Source organism: Microtus oregoni, unplaced genomic scaffold (assembly GCF_018167655.1).
Source record: "Microtus oregoni isolate MIOR12 unplaced genomic scaffold, Mior012 000026F_ref0000081, whole genome shotgun sequence".
Classification (NCBI taxonomy): Eukaryota; Metazoa; Chordata; class Mammalia; order Rodentia; family Cricetidae; genus Microtus; species Microtus oregoni.
In genome coordinates this window covers 18,719,954-18,737,320 of record NW_024543085.1, presented here as the reverse complement: position 1 = coordinate 18,737,320, position 17,367 = coordinate 18,719,954, and the positions used below count along the sequence as shown (strand labels likewise).

General features: G+C 38.8%; 1 protein-coding gene across 4 annotated transcripts in view; it reads right to left on the bottom strand.

Moving 5' to 3' along the window:
• Ptprz1 (protein tyrosine phosphatase receptor type Z1) overlaps positions 1-17,367 on the bottom strand; it is a 177,617-nt gene that overhangs the window by 60,897 nt on the left and 99,353 nt on the right. For all 4 annotated transcript variants that reach the window (XM_041675477.1, XM_041675478.1, XM_041675479.1 and 1 more), the window contains exons 9-10: positions 4,822-5,006; positions 3,736-3,862 (exon numbers count right to left, since the gene is read on the bottom strand). In XM_041675477.1, coding sequence (XP_041531411.1) covers positions 3,736-3,862; positions 4,822-5,006 — 312 coding nt within the window. The remainder of the gene's footprint in view (positions 1-3,735; positions 3,863-4,821; positions 5,007-17,367) is intronic.

Here is a 17,367-nt window from a genome sequence, read left to right as displayed (position 1 = left end):
TCTACCCACTAAGTTCATTATCTTGTGTTCTTACGTTTATCCAGTCAAATATCACTCTATACTAAAGCACCATTACTATACAAAGTGTTTTCAGGGTCTAAGACATTCGTGGCGATTACATGGTAGGTCCAACCTAGCGTCCCGTCATAGAAATGTTCAACAGTGCCCCGATCCTTTGAATAAATAGAAATTAAGTCATAATCTTTATTATTTTGTACAAATGAGAAAATACTAGAACAATTAGCAATGTGTCAAGATAGACTCACTCTAAAAGAAAAGCACCCAGAGATAAATCATACAGAAGATGTCCATTTGATCATTCTCATATGCAACAAACATCTCAAGATAAAAAAAATAAACAAAAAATTTCAAAAAGTTGGAAAATCTGGCATAGTAAGCAGTGTAGGACAGGTTATATTAAGCACTCATTTCTTATAAATGCCTTGGAATCTGCTTTATGTACAGAGATGGGAGTGCTATACATAACTAAAACAAGATAATTAAGTGAATATACCCAATATATTTCATACTAAATGCATCAATTATATAATACATTTTGGCCTATTTATATGTGCCTGGCTGACCTGGACAATGTCACTTTAATGTGGGAAACTTTAGAGAAAGTTGTTGTTCCCTGGAATATCATGACACAGAATATAACTGTGGTCAGTTCCTGCATGTCTCACCTTTAAATAACGTTTAGCATTGGCTTTCCATTTAAAAACAAACCAATTTTCCAATCCACAGAGACAGCTGACCTGGGCTCCTGGGAGCTCATTGTCTCTGAACCAACAGCTAGGAAACCTGCATGAGACTAGCCTAGGGCCTCTGCACAGTTGTGTAGCTTGGTCTGCTTCTGGGGCTCCTAGCAGTGGGATTAGGGCCAATCCCTGGTGCTTGAGCTGACTTTTAGGAAATTATTCCCAATGCTGGTTTGCATAGCTCAGCCTTGACGCAGGGGAGGAGCTTGGTCCTGCATCAAGTTGATGATCATGCTTTGCTGATGCCCATGGGAGGCCTGCCCCTATCTGAACAGAGATGGAGGAGGAGTGGACAATGAGGGAGCAGAGAGGAGGTGGGGTGTAGGGGGTGGGGGAGGGAGGGAATGGAAGGAGAGAGGAAGGGCAATTGAGGCCCCCGTGGTCAGGATATAAAATAAATGAAAAAATTAATAAAAGAAAAAACAACAACCCAATTTTCAAAACAAAACTAGATAAAGGTAGTAGGGAAAATGATTAGATAGTGGCCATGAGGTGTAACATTTAAAAGCAAGCATATCCCACGAGCAAGTCATGAACTATCAATGAGCAAGGGCTTTGTATTATTTGGTTGACAAGGGAATGCATTATGATATTTAACAGTCACAAATTCATTAAAGTTAAATGTCAGCTAGTGAGAACAATCATACAATGTGATGCACGCCTTTAATCCCAGCACTCAGGAGGCAGAGGCAGGCGGATCTCTGTGAGTTCGAGACCAGCCTGGTCTACAGAGCAAGTTCCAGGACAGGCTCCAAAGCCACAGAGAAACACTGTCTCAGAAAACCAAACCAAAACAAAACAATGTGATGAAACATGCTTGTTATATGGGCTGACATTGGCTTAAACTGCTATAGCCTGTAGACAATTAAAGCAAGGCGTTTTCCACTCTGGACATAAAACATGGTTATGCTACAACTATTCATTGACATGAAAAACTTGAAAAGACTGTAATGACTAGAATCATGTAAGGGCTGGCTAAGGAATATTCCCATTTATGTATGTAGATATGCATTTATGTGAATATGCATATTGTGGAGTACACCCATACATATGTGTACACACACACTTCAGTTCCAGTACTGAAAACTACTTTTAGTGATAAAAAGGAAACCTAGATAAATCTGAAATTGTTAAACTATGCCTGTGTCTTGAATTGTCTGTTGCATATGTTCAAGATCAAAAGAATTTTTCTAAAAGGAAGGATGCATGCAGAGAAACACAATTAGAAACACTTTTGTTTCTGCAAAATAAGATTGGTGCATTAAGGAAGCAAAAAACATGCCCCAATCAAATTATAAAAAAGTGAAAAAATATTTAAAGTATACTTCGAGATGCTTCATGTAGATATTTCAAAATACCTGGCATAATTCTAGGGTAGAATATACTTACTACATGCTTTGGGGGCTGAAAAGGAAATAAATATAAATGAAACCAAGTCTTTAGTAAGTCTAAAATAAGTATCAATATTCACTTGTCAATTTCCATTTGATGATTTTTACAAACTGAATAGATCTTGTTTTTCTTGTTTGTTGTATGAATATACAATATTGGCATTAATAATAAAAGTACAGATTACCTTTTATTAGAAAAAAATGATTTGTTTTTCTGCCCTCTAACAGAAAAGGAAATTTTCTGTGTTCGAAAGGATATAAAGTCAGTTCTATACTTATGTTTTTGAGGACACTCCACACGGATTTCCATAATGGCTGTATTAGTTTTCATTCCCAACATCAGTGGATAAGAGCTCTGTGGTGGTGGGGAAAAAATTGGCCCCCTTAGGGAGTGGTCCTATTAGGAGGTATGGCCTTGTTGGAGGAAGAGAGTCACTGTGGGAGTTGGATTTGAGATCTCCTTTTGCTCAAGCTATGCTGAGTGTGATACACAGTTGCTTCGAATGCTTATGGATTAAAGATATAGAACTCTCAGCTCCTTCTCCAGCACCTTATCTGCCTCTCTGCTGCATGAAGATAATGGATTAAACCTCAGAAACTATAAGCCAGCCCCAATTAAATTTTTTCTTTTATAAGAGATGTTGTGGTCATGGTGTCTCTTCACAGAAATAGAAACTCTAAGACAAGTTCTGAAAAGGTCTTTCCCTAAATTCTCATCAGTATTGATTGTCTCTCTCTCTCTCTCTCTTTTTTTTTTTTGTCTTAAAAAGAACCATTTTGTCTAGGGTGAGATAAAAATCTCAATGTGGTTTTAATTTGCGTATCAATGATGGCTAAAAATGTTGAACATTTACTAAAATAGTTATTGGTCATTTGCATTTCTTTCATTTCTCCTCCTTTCCTTTCTCCCTCCCTCCCTTCTGTCTTTTCCTTTGAGAGCCATTTCTTTAGGTCACTGTCCTATGCAACACGTTTGTATTTACTGTGGTACTATTCGTGACGGCAGCAAATGGGACCAGCCTAGATGTCCATCAGCAGATGAATGAATGCCCTTATCACACAATAGAACTCAAGTCCATCATTACAGAAAAAAAAATCAGGACATTGTTGTAGAAATTGGTGACGCTGTAAAGTACCGCACTGAGCTAAGTAACAGTCAGACCCTGAAAGACAAATACTATATTTTATCATTTACATGGAATTCTAGATTTTGCCTTTCATATATGTGAAGAGGTAGGTGGGCACAAGTCATCAAGCTAGAAAGGAGTCCATGAGAGCAAAAATAGAGGTCTTAACTGTGTGGGGAAAATAAAATAAACATAGCATGAAAGCGGAAGGGTGGTTTCTGGGGGTAGGAATGGGATCAGCTGGAGGGGAGCAGAGGGGAGGCGTGGGAAGACCAAAACAAGTATGTATGTATGAAAAGGCTATAATGAAACTCATTGCTTTGAACGCTAATAAAAACGAAACTTTATAAAAACACCCAAAAAACAACAAAGCCAGAAGAAAGCACATGTGTCCCCAATCATCAAAACAGCCTCATTTGCTCAGGAAACAGAGGGGCAACTTAGGAAAGCACTCACCAGTGTCCTCAGTAGGCATGTCAACTATCAGCTGGTCACTGTACTTCCCATATAAGCCATTAGTGCATATGGCCACTATTTGGAGAACGTAACTCATGTTAGGTAGTAAGTTATTGAGAATAGCACCCTAGGAGAAAGACATTAGAAATTATACAAAACATTCTCTTAAGACATTATTAACAGAGACAAAGGGACAACTCTTTATCCTGACAATGTGTGTCTACATGAAAATGCATGTGTGTATGCGCATTTCCGTCTCACAAAGTGGTGTCATCTTCTTTATAAGTTGTGAGAGGAAATATTTGCTCACCAAATCCTCATCTTCTCCTATATCTTTCTCTCTACATCCCAAATGAGTGTAAAAGTAGTTAAAACTTATCTGTTGTTCGATATGCTATCAAATGTACTAATAATGGCAGGTTTATTTAAGTAGGGTCTTGCTGCCTGGATGTACATCCCAGAGACTTTTCTGGTGCAGTGGCGACTTCCCGTACTTGCATCCAGATGAGGGATTATCAACTCACCACCATTGGGCCAACCCTTCCTATCAAATCACACAAGGAATCTGAGCTGTGCTTTCTCTCATTCATGTAATTCATGGGATGGCTCAGTGGATCTTTTATGTTATTCTATCCTCAAAATTCTGACATAGTTACCACTTGATAACTGTCACTAGAAATCTAAAGCAAAGCAAAGAACTTTGAAGTCCCCTACCTTGTTTTTCCTGTGATAAAGTAGAGAATACATAACATGACAAGGTGAGATTCTCAGGTCAATTGTGAGATTTTAATTGAAATATTTATATATTCCTTACATTATCTTATTTATAAGGGAGGAGTACACTAATAATGTTCTGTGCTTATGTTTTCCACATGTAACCACCTCTTATAATGTTGCTGACAGGGTCACGATCTTGTATTTAATTCTAACTACGGACATAATTTACTATGCCTTTTATTCCCTGGGAACACCTTCACTCAACATGTACAGTGACCACAGGCAAAAATACATAGTCCTTTGCAAATTCTTACCTTGGAAGCCAAACTATAATGTTATCAGACAGAAAGTAATTCATCTTATAGTTACCAAGTCCTGATAGCCATCTGTTAAAAACTCATGCTTGGTTTGGTCGTTGCCCTCCAGCGGCTGGTACAGAACAGCAAACTTCTCAATCATGGTGTCATAAACAACTCGAGGTCTTTCCCACGTGACCAGAAGGCTGGTGTAGTTTTCAGGGTCAGCCTGCACATTTTCTGGTTCTGAGCTGCACACTTCAGGAGAAAACAAAGGAAGTCCTTGGCACAACCATTGACTTCTGGAATTTGTATTAAATAAAACATACTTGGGAATTTTTTTATTGTATCTTAGTTTAATAGGAAGTAAAATATTATTTCTTGTTCCAATTTTTGCACCTAAAATTGGATTTGGTGGGTTCTTTTTAGAAGAAAAGAGGGCTACTCTGGCTGGCAGCTCCGCAGGGTGGAAGTCCTGCTGTAGGCTCTTTGACTATGATCCATCTTGATGGGAGCGTGTGTAATCTCACTGTCGGTAAAGATCCCTTCCTCTGCCCTTAAACACTGCCAGTATTCAGTCACAGGGGTTCCCTCCAAAAACTCAACATGGAACCAAAGTTCCTGCTTAAAATCACTATGTTTAGATTAGTTTCTGAAGTATAAGAACTACAGCTCCTTTCTCCTTTTTCATTTGCTGTTGCCTAGAACAGAGTTTTGAGAGTGTTTGGCATGGACATTCATTGTCCGAAAAAATGAACATAGGATGTCTTCGAACTCATGGTGTCTGTATATGTCTTGTCTGATACCTGGCAAATTTATTTAGCTTGGGACTAGAAAATAATCAGTTATAAAATATGATCTATAGTTGGACGTTTTTGCTACTAGAGAAACCCTGAAATAATTTAAAAAAATCCCAACCCATGAAAGCCATATCAAAACTAAAACCATTAATTCAGTCTTTTTGAGAACTGGCAATGAAATTTCACCCTGGCATCATTCATAGAATAAATAAAATAAGCACAGGGAATTAGAATATTTGTCTCATATGAAAATAAAATTGTGGGGAAAAACTTTCAAAATTTCTTAATGTAACTTAAAGATCACATCGAGTAGGAACTGGGCCAAAATTTCAGTCCCATCAGGAACGGTCCTGATGCTCTGTAGAGTGTATGTATATGGGTAAGTTTGCAGTAGCTTCCAGGGAAAAGGAGACAGAGACAGAGACCCACATTGGAGCACCGGACAGAAATCTCAAGGTCCAAATCAGGAGCAGAAGGAGAGAGAGCACGAGCAAGGAACTCAGGACCGCGAGGGGTGCACCCACCCACTGAGAACATGGGGATGTTCACCTGTAGGGATTCTGACACTGCCAACAGGTGTGTCAGAGTACGACCCAAAGGGTTTCGCCCTTTCTCTTTTTCCTTTCCTTTCCCGTTTGTAGTTCTTCTCATAAACACACGAGGGCGCCCACGACTAACAATTCCCTCACAAGCAGCCTGTCTTCCATATGGTATTGACCATTAGCAAGCAACCCTGTAGCTGCAACAGTAAATTAGCTATTCACAAAATATAAACATATACTTTGAATAAACGCCTGGGTAAATCCACATGAGTTAGAGATAGGACTTTTCTCTTTCCTTCCTTCCTTCCTTCCTTCCCCTGCCCCCCAAACTGGCAATGTTTTATTTTGTTTAAGAAGGGCTTAGAGTGGCGTGTTCCTCTAAGAATAAGAGGAAATTTCTTTCATTGTGAAAATGTGAATACAGACGAAAAATATGTTTCCAAGTTATGTTTAGACTACACCATATACCTGTGACACTTCTGTGACTTTTCCACCAGATGGCAGAAGATCATCAAGTCATCTCAACCCCAGAGCATCACATAAGTATCATTGAAATACCCAGATGACCCCCTTCTTCCTTCTAGAGGAGTGGACCTGTAGAAGGTGGGTTTCTGACAGAATAATTTGTAGATTCTCTCCTCCTAAAATAAATCCCTCTTTTTGGAGAAGGAGAATGCTTTAAAGTGATGTAAGTTTTATGCTTTTTAAGTTGTACTCTGTAAAATTTATTAATTGAATGCATCCACACAAAGCAAAAATGGCCTGAGAAAAGCAGAAAAGTGTTCGTTGGAATCTGACCAAAGCATTCTTACCCAGCTTCCCTGGCTTGTCTGTATCTGTCAAAGACATTTCAAATGGTAACCTTCTGTTTTAATCTGTAGTGAGACTTTTCAAAGAAAGTTGTGTTTCTTTGCTAGCAGGTTCTCATTTTTAACTGTCTTAGTTATAAGTCAATATGACTCTTATAGTTAGTTTCATAGTTGGGGCTTATTCCCCTTTATTTCTTCATTTCCCTTTCTCAACTCTTTGCAGATCCTCTCTACCTTCCTAACCACCCAACTTCATGTTTTCTTCCTTCTAAAAATTGTGCAGTTGTTTGTGTAGACTACTCCTGAGCATGAGACCTGCCTTGAGTGCAGCTGATATGCACAGTGTCAGTCCATTGAAGAAAATTGACTTTCTTTATCCTAGCAGCTATCTGTTGGCAATAGCTCCTTGGCCAGAGGTGGGACTTCATGCCTGCTCCCACTCCTCTGTCCTGGGATTTGCCTGGCTTGAGCTTGCGCAGGTCCTGTGTTCACTGCCATCATCTCTGTGGGTTCCTAAGTGCATCTGCTCTGCTGTGTCTGGAAGACTGTTTCCTTAAGGTCATGAACTATCTCGGGCTCTAATAAAGGTTCTTTTCCCTCCTCTGCATAGATCTTCGAGCCTTGAGGGGAGAGTGTGAGAGAGACATCCCAAAGAAGGCCGAGCATCCCAGCATCTCTTGTGATCTACATGCTGATCACGTGCAAGTTTCTGTGTTAATTACCAAATACTTCAAGAAAATGTTTCTCCAACGCAGGGTGAGTCATTCACTCATCTATGGATATGATGATAGGTCATTAGGAGTCATTTAATTGCTATTTCATTTAGCAGAGTAATAATAGTAGGTCAATGACCTATCTAATGTCAAGTTTTTGATCTCATTGATGGTATATATATGGGTTCCATCTTGCGCAGTGGACCTTAATTCCAAATTTTTAAAAAATGATGGTAATTCCCATAACATTTGTGTTATTAGTCTATCGTCAGGCACATCTTGCAGGTATGTCATTATTGTAATTCTTGGGGTTCACAGCTGGGGGAGATTGATGATCACTTTTCTCTTTGTGTAGCATGTAGAGTACCTGCAGATACATGAATGCAAGCCAGAAGGGATGAAGCTTCCAGATGAGTACCTGCTAGATTTCTCCATGTTCTATGACATAAGCACATGGCGTCCTCAGCAATAGGATCTCACTGTCAAAATGCAGGAGGGTAATCAACTGCAATGGCAATTGCCCAAAATGGTTGGGATTTCTATCAGACCACATTAATAAACAACTCAAATATATGTAACCCATTCTTAATTCTTCGGACATTTCTTTGGTAGCATACAATGTCTAATTGGGGTATTGCCACCCCCATAATACGGTAATGCCATTTAAACTCCTTTTAAATATGTGTATATATTTTATATATTATGTATTTTAGTAAACTTCTATAGTAGAAGATTTTCATATGGCTATTTAAAAATAAAATTTTCTCTTCCCTGGAAGATCTTGCCAGCCCCATGCCTTACTGACTAACTTACCACTGTAGATATTCTAAGTGAAACACATGTATCTTCAGCTTTATTTTAATCAGAACACTATTTTTTTTTAAAAAAAAACATCCTTTTTGTTAACTGATAATCAGTGGTTTAGTAATATGAACCTTTAGGTAAATCTTATTCTTTAACTGTTGAAACAAAGGACATGAGGGGATAAAACATATCTACTTTAGAATGTGTTCAAGAGAAAAGTCTAACTTACATCTGAACACTGTGATCTTGCCAAAGCACTGACTAGATCTTTTAAGAACAAACCAATTGGTTCCTTAAATATAGTCTGGTATTTTGACATAAAATTAGGCAATGACCATGGGGTAGCTCTTTAACATGACCTAATATTATTTTCCTTACTATTGTTCTATTGACATTAGTTATTATTTTTATTTTAGAGTATATGAATACGCAGTGTATGTCTCTGTGTGAAGTCGTACACACTGATTGCAGGAATGGGTGAGGTCTAGAAAAGAGTGTTGCTTGTCTGGAGCGGGAATTACACATAAGTGGCTGTGAGCAGATGGGGCTGGAAATTGAACCCAAGGCCTCTTCCAGCCTATTAGGCACTCTTAGCTGTAGGTTCTCTTAACTGTTGAGCCATCTTCATTCCCTGAAATTAGTGCAATTCTCTTATTAGAAAGATGTAAACTATACCAAGCCAACTATCTGGACGAAAAATCAAGAAGTCTTTTCTAGATCAATATATATTTTGATATCAAACACATGTTAACAAAAATGTAAACAATAAAAGTTATAACTTTCTTGTATAAGCTTCATCAACTTTACTGGGAGAGCATGCTACCTTTCAAGTCATTTTTACGAGTTACATTCAATCTGGATCCCAGGCACTCATTCTTTAAGCAATGACGACTGAAAGAAGGAACCTGGTTCATGAAGAACACAGAGCTCTAGAGTGCTTATGTGTTACATACAAGCAAAAAAGGTCCCTAAAATATCTCCTTGATCAAACAGCCACATGTGTTCTGGATTAAGAGCAGCTGAAGTCTTCCACTCAGGTTGATTCTGGTTACTCTTGGCATATGGGGTATCTGTTCTTCCTGCCCCTTGAAAGTTCATTCCTGACATAGCTTTCTAATGCTGACAGTCAGAAAGTTCCAGGTGTCTTTAGCTTCTAACCTCTTGACTTCCTTCGCAGAGAAATGCACAACAAACCAGAACCCAAACAACATAGAACAAAATAGTCTGTTACTTAGACCAAATAGGGTTGCGCTCATCAGAAGTCCCATGTAAACATTCAAGGTTGCAAAGTGTGTCACCCACGTTTGGCTGGCATAAAGGGCAGTAGTTATTATATGGAAGAACATTCTCACACAGAGAAAGAATCAAAAGATTACTAAGCAAAGTGCTGAGTAGTTTGAGAACAAAAGAAAAAAAGAAAAAAGAAAAAGACAGCAGAAAAGAAATGGAGGCGAAATGCAAAAAAACTCTTTGGTTATGAGAAATCACTGTTAATTATGAAAGTAGATTTGCTAATGTATAATTCATGACATTTTTTTAGGAAATGGTAGAAAATATCTTGCAGTTCATTGCCTTAGGCTACAGAGTTGAGATGCATTATGTTACAAAGACACCCTCAACATGCTCTATTTCTTGAAAAGCACACTATTTTATATGGCTTTAAATTTGTTCATTAAATGTTTTACATTGCTAGCTAACATTGGAAGTCCATTCATGAGTACTTCAATGAAGTACACTCTATAACAAAGTATTCTAAATGCATGCCATGCTAATTTTGCAAAGCTATACGTCTTCACCGTGATTGCTTGTTTCTCTATGTGATGTGGGAGTGTCATATATCAATCTGTTGATTTCATTGGTTAAGTAATAAACAAACTGCTTGGGCTCATAGCTTAGAACATAGGTGGGTGGAGAAAACAGAACAGAATGCTGGGAGGAAGAGGAAGTGAGGTAAGACGCCTCAGACAGAGACGCCATCCTCTGCTCTCCAGGGCAGATGTGATTCAGCTCCGACCCAGGATGGACGTAGGCTAGAATCTTCCCAGTAAGCGCACCTTGGGGTGCAACACAGATGATTAGAAATGGGCTAAATTAATATGTGAGAATTAGCCTAGAAGAGGCTAGATAGAAATGGGCCAAGCAGTGTTTAAATGAATACAGTTTGTGTGCTGTTATTTCGGGCATAAGCTAGCAGGCGGCTGGGGTGCTGGGGATGCAGCCCCGCAGCTCTTATCACTACATCTATGCACATGACAAATGGCAACAATAGCAGTCACTGACTCTGCAGCTTACTCATCTAAGGCACTGTGGAACACTGCAAAATTTACCTCTTTATAAGTCTCACAGCAGCCCTCTGTAGAGACCACTTTTCTTTCTTTCTCTCTTTCTCTCTCTTTTTATTTTTTAGAAAAGAAGCAAACTATCTATTTTCATTTTACATAACATTCCCAGTTTCCACTCCTTCCCCTCCTCCCATTCCTTCCACCTTCTCCCTCACCCCACCCCATCCAATCCTCAGAGTCATTAAGACACACTGCTGTGGGGAAGGTCCAAGGGCCTCCCTACTATATCTAGGATGAGCAAGTCGTCCATCCAAAGAGAATGGATTCTGAATAGCCAGTACAGGCAGTAGGAATAAATCCTGGTGACACTGATAAGTGGCCCCTCAGTTTGCCCCAGCTGTACAACTGTCACCCACATTCAGAGGGAGTAGTTTGGTCTTATGCTGGTTCCTTCCCTGTTTGGCTGGAGTTAGTGAGCTCCCATTAGCTCAGGTAGACTGTTTCAGTGGGTGTATCCATCATGGTCTTGACCTCTTTGCTCATATTCTCACTCCTCCCACTCTTTAACTGGACGTGGAGAGCTCAGCCCCATGATCTGCTGCGAGTCTTTGCCTCTGTTTTCATCAGTTGTTAGATGAAGGCTCTATGGTGACATTTAAGGTAATTTAAGATATTCATCGAGAGCCGGGAGGTGGTGGCGCACGCCTTTAATCCCAGCACTCGGGAGGCAGAGGCAGGCGGATCTCTGTGAGTTCGAGACCAGCCTGGTCTACAAGAGCTAGTTCCAGGACAGGCTCCAAAATCACAGAGAAACCCTGTCTCGAAAAACCAAAAAACAAAACAAAACAAAAAAAAGATACTCATCAATCTGACTACAGGGCAAGGCCAATTCAGGCACCCTCTTTTATTGCTTAGGATCTTAGCTGGGGCCATCCTTGTGGATTCCTGGGAATTTCTCCAGTGCCAGGTTTCTTGCTAGCCTCATAATGGCTCCCTCAGTCAAAATATCTCTTTCTTTGCTCTCATCTCTGTTCATCTTCCATCTCAACTATATTGTTCCCTCAAGTTCTCCTCCCCGCTTCTTCCCTCTTCTTTCCCTTCCACTCTCCCTTCGCCTCCCCATACCCATGCTCCCAATTTTTTCAGGCAATCTTGTCTATTTCCCCTTTTCAGGTGGGTCTATATATGTTTTTCTTAGAGTTCACCTTGTTACTTAACTTCTCTAGGGTCACGGACTATAGCCTCGTCATCCTTTGTTTTACAGCTAGCATCCACTTATGAGTGAGTACATAAGAACGATGTCCATCTTTCTGGGTCTGAGTTACCTCACTCAAGATGGTTTTTCCTAGTTCCATCCATTTGCATGCAAATTTCAAGATGTCATTTTTTTTTTACTCCATTGTGTAATTGAACCACATTTTCTTTATCCATTTTTCAGTTGAGGGGCATCTAGGTTGTTTTCAGGTTCTGGTTATTACAAATAATGCTGCTATGAGCATAGTTGAACAAATGTCCTTGTATATAGTAGGGAGGCCCTTGGACCTTCCCCACAGCAGTGTGTCTTAATGACTCTGAGGAGTGGATGGGGTGGGGTGAGGGAGAAGGTGGAAGGAATGGGAGGAGGGGAAGGAGTGGGAACTGGGAATGTTATGTCAAATGAAAATAGTTTGCTTCTTTTCTAAAAAATAAAAAGAAAAAAAAGAGAGAGAAATTGAGCATCTTTTGAGTATATGCTCAAGAGTGGAATTGCTGGGTTGATTCCCAATTTTCTGAGAAACTGTCACGGTGATTTCCAGAATGGTTTTACAAGCTTGCATTCCCACCAGGAATGGATGAGTCTTCCCCTTACTCCACATCCGCTCCAGCATAAGCTATCATCGGTGTTTTTGATCTTAGCCATTCTGACTGGTGTAAGACAGTACCTCAGAATCATTTTGATTTGCATTTCCCTGATGACTAAGGATATTGAACATTTCCTTAAGTGTCTTTTGACCATTTGAGATTCTTCTGTTGAGAATTCTCTGTTTTGTTCTGCACCCCATTTTTAATTGGATTATTTAGAATTTTGATGTCTAATTTCTTTTCTTTATATATTTTGAAGATCAGTCCTTTGTCTGATGTGGGATTGGAGAGGTCACTTTTATTCTTCTCTTTTTATAGGTGAAGACATGGTGTTTTATAACATCCACAATGTCATGGCTTTTACATAACCAAGTATTGGTACTAGATTTGGAAGTAAATGTTCTCTGGTCTTTGAAACCAAGTTATTTACCTGCATGCTTCAATAACTCCTACTCTCCAATGGGAGAGTTGCAAAGGTTCTAACAGCAAAGCATGGTAGTGTCTGTGCCTGGGAGGCAGGGAATAAATAAAAATTTGCCTACTTTATACTTTTACATGTTTAAACTGTTCTTCATAGTGCTTTCTTAAAAGGTAACCTCTATAAAAACCCCTCCAGATCAGATGGTTCTATCAAATTCAACAATTTGTAGAATCTACGATGTCCCCTTTACAATGCCCAAATGAAGGGCCTTGCTAAGAAATGGTAGCCTTACTTGGAAGCAGAAAATTAGAGCATCGATGTCCTGGAGAGATGAATACTTAGAGGCTGTTGTGACTGTAAAAATGAATATCGTCTGGGATTTAATCTCAAAGTGCACTTGGAAACAGGGAGTCAGTCACATGCTTGTCACGTTTGATACATATGTTGAAAATATGTATTTTCTGCGATACATTTATTAAGAGAAAGATTCTGACAATTTTATCTTACATTTTATTTTTGTTTTAGTCAAAATGAAGATGTTAGATATTTATAAATGGAGAAAGTATAAATATACCTTGAATATCTAACACTGAAGAAACGGTTTAAGAAAATTTCATTAAGTGGTAGAATATTATATAACAGTTAAATGTTTTATTAAAGATTCATTTAATATCACTATGTAAAAATTTTGCCATTATGAGATACAACAATGTTCTTAATTGGAGTAGAAAGTCTGAAAGGATATCCAAAAGAGTTCTCAGGGGTCATTTCTTAGTGGTGACATCATAAGGAATTTTTGGAGTCTTCTATGAGCTTACCCATATTTTCTTCTTCTTTTTTTTTGAGACAGAGTTTCTCTGTGCATCTATGCCTGTCCTGGAACTCACTCTGTAGGCCAGGCTGGCCTAGAAATCACAGAGATCTACCTGCCTCTTCCTCCCTGAGAGCTGGAATTAAAGGCATGCGCCACCACACCCAGCTCATATTTTCTACTTTAACAATAGAACCAATGTAGGATCTTATTTGAGACTAAATTTGACAGAAATTAAAACCTGAATTCCACCCTAAATTGTTGTCAAATTCAGTTTCAAAAAGAAGGGCGATAAAGCTTTATTATAAAAAAAAAACCACCACAGGGATATGCACAACAAATTAAATAATAATAATAATAATAATAATAATAATAATAATAATACTTACTGAAAAGTAAACAGTCAGTCGTATTAGAAAAAGAGTTGTTTCAGTTCATAAGCAAATGTCCCTGTTCTAAACAGAAATCCCCCTTCTCAATTGCAAACAGAGAGCAAGCACCTCCGTTTTTATTATAAGTTCAGTAAATGCAAAATATTATACAGTAGAAATCTGAAAGATTACTATGTAATTATCTTTACATGCTAAATATACATCATTGTCAAATATAATCATAGTTTTACCTGAATAGTGACAGAGTTCAAATAAGGAGCTGTATCTTTTTGGTTCACTGTATCTGTTTCTCAGTCATGAGGAAATGATTTCTTAATTTTATTATGACACAGATATTGTTTTTAAAATTAGAATCTTTCCTTGAAACTGTCTTTAACTGAGAATCAGAAGAGTATGCTACACATTCTTTTGAAGACTTTGAGCATTTAAAAAAATTTAAATAACATTACATAAAGAAGAACTTGGCTTTGACCTGTCTGGAAATCTAACGCCACTCATTCCTTTGGTGCCTGGTGCCAATAACGCATGTTCCTTGTAGCCCCAAAGGCTAGGGAACAAGGGAACTGAGCGTATTCTTTAATTCATTCTTGTCTTCCTCACTTTTCAAGAGAGAAGAAGCCTTGCCCCTAGAAGACAGGGACTGTCCTTTCTCTCGAGCTTCAGGTAACAGTGAGATGCTTAACCTACCAAGAAAGTGAAGCTGGGGCATGAATAGCTCTGAAGCAAGGCAATGAAAAATAGCATCACTGCTGACAAAGCACCAGGACAGTTCAGCAGAAATGGTTACTTTCAGGGATGGAGAAAAGGCATGTTGAGTAAGACAGATGAATTGCCAAAAATTGATAATGTCTCATATGAAATAAATAATGTTTGACTGATATCAACTGTATAGATGAAACTGGTACAACAAACAGAACTGGAATTTGGTAATAGGCAGATTTCATTGCACCCTCAAAACCACATCTTTTTTTTTTTGTATAAACTGAAGCTTTAAAATTAAATGCTATGTAACCAAAAAAGGAAAAAGAAAGATGTTCTTTCACTCCTATGGCATCTTGGTAAATAGAGGCCCTTAGAGCGGGTAGCACTCCAAGGGGTGGGTATGGGAATGGGTACGATGATCTCCAGGACCTGGGCCGAGGTAATTCGTTCATTGAGAAGAACCCAAGAACTACAGGAGGATGAAGGAAGCAGCTGAGACTCTGCCAGGGAGACAGGACAAGGGGAAGGTCAAATGACCAGAGGGCCAGAGCCTGGATCTCAAAGACACAAAACTATAGTAAAAGTTAGTATTGGCTCAATATAAAGCAATACTGCTGCCTAAGCAATTGTCTCAACTGCACATAGACGGCTGTGTGAAACACTACTTGGCTGTTCTGGAGGGTTCCTGGGAGAAGGGCACCTATGAACGAGCACACTTCCCAAAGAGCCTGTGGGTGAACATTTTTACGGTAGAATTTATTTTAAAGTTTGCATTTGTAACTCCAATTAAATAAATATATCTATTTCCAACAGCCCCCTTGCAGAACGAGTTCTGCTATTTTAATTATTTTGGAACAAAGTTGCAAAAATGTGATAATTATTACTCTGACAGTCATAACAATGCTGCCAGAGAGCTGGGGGATAGTGCGACAATATACACGCACAGCTGAGAGGAGTATGATCGATGCCCACGTGTGTCATCTGAGAAATGCCTGCCTTCCTTGATAGTCTGTTAACACGCTTTCTGTAACTCAGAACACCGAATAGTGTAGAGAGTGTAGTGTCTCTGTTCAACCTTAGGATAAGCAAAACCCTCAAAAGTCAATACTTTTTAAAGTTTCATGTTTTTAAGGACATTAATTTTAAAAAAATTTAAAGTTATATTTCTTTTAAGGTATTCTGTAGAGTAGAAAGGACTCTGGATAACTTTAAAGATAGAGACATCTGAGTTCAAATACTGACATCACCCCTTACTAGCTGTGTAAACCTGGACAAATCACTCAGTATCAGATTCCCAAAATGCAAACCACAAACATGTTGGCCAGCATCGTTAACTGGGTGATATGAGGCTTGAGTATAATGCTCTCTGGTTCAAGGCAAGGTAGTGTTACACGAAGTTGGCAATTATCATTGCTTATTGTCATTATTACTAAGTTAAGTCTTTAACTTAATTATGGAAACTATATTGTCCCGTGCTAATTCAGAGCTACATGTGGGTTACACATTAACAGGGCAGAGTTTATCTATCAAGCATCACCATGATTTTATTATATGGAAGCTTAGTCTTTTGGGTGTGCAGTGAATATTCATTGAATTGAAGCTTTGGTTTACCTCAGAAAGACATAGAGATAAAAAATGTAGTTACTGCCTTCCTGGACTTAGAGGGCAATGAGACAGCCATGAAGACAGGCAATTATTATAGTCTGGTCATTAAAAGGAACATCTAGTTGGGTACACTGTATGAAGTTCAGATGAACATTGTTTGCCTTGAACTCCATGGCTTTGACGCCACCTGAGAGCAGTCCTGTTCGTGGACCAGATTCAGACAGCGTGGAGATAAGGGTCCCACAAGACATTATCTCTTTGAGGAGGAATATTTTCTTGAGTTTGAGAGAACAAGGAGCAGGCAAAAGTGTGAAGACAAGAGAAGCGGGAGAAGCGTGCTGCCCAGAGGGAAAATCTTCAGCGGACGTGCGAGGCTGTGTCGCGCTGCTTCAGGGAAGGTTTAGAGCGAGGAACAGAGCCTTGCTGAAGATAGGTGAGCATGAAACATGTCCAGCATCTAGTCACAGACACTGACTTTAATCTAAAAGAGTCGAGGAGCCATCCGGAGTCTCAATAAAATGTGATTTAAAATATAATGGAAAAAGCTATCATATTTTAAATTTGATATTTAGTCTACTGCATTTTGGAAAAGGAGTTAGTTCAGGTTGATTTTCTCTTTTCTGATCAATTGCATATTATTCACTATAAAATTATTTAAGTAATTGAGATGGCTAGCGGAAATATGACTAATTTTATCACTTTGGGCAATTTTAACTTGAATGCGAATGTCAAAACTAGACATAGTTATTTAATACTGTTGTCATTAGTTTTTTTTTTTGTTTTGTTTTGTTTTTTTTTTTTTTTGGTTTTTCGAGACAGGGTTTCTCTGTGGTTTTGGAGCCTGTCCTGGAACTAGCTCTTGTAGACCAGGCTGGTCTCGAACTCACAGAGATCTG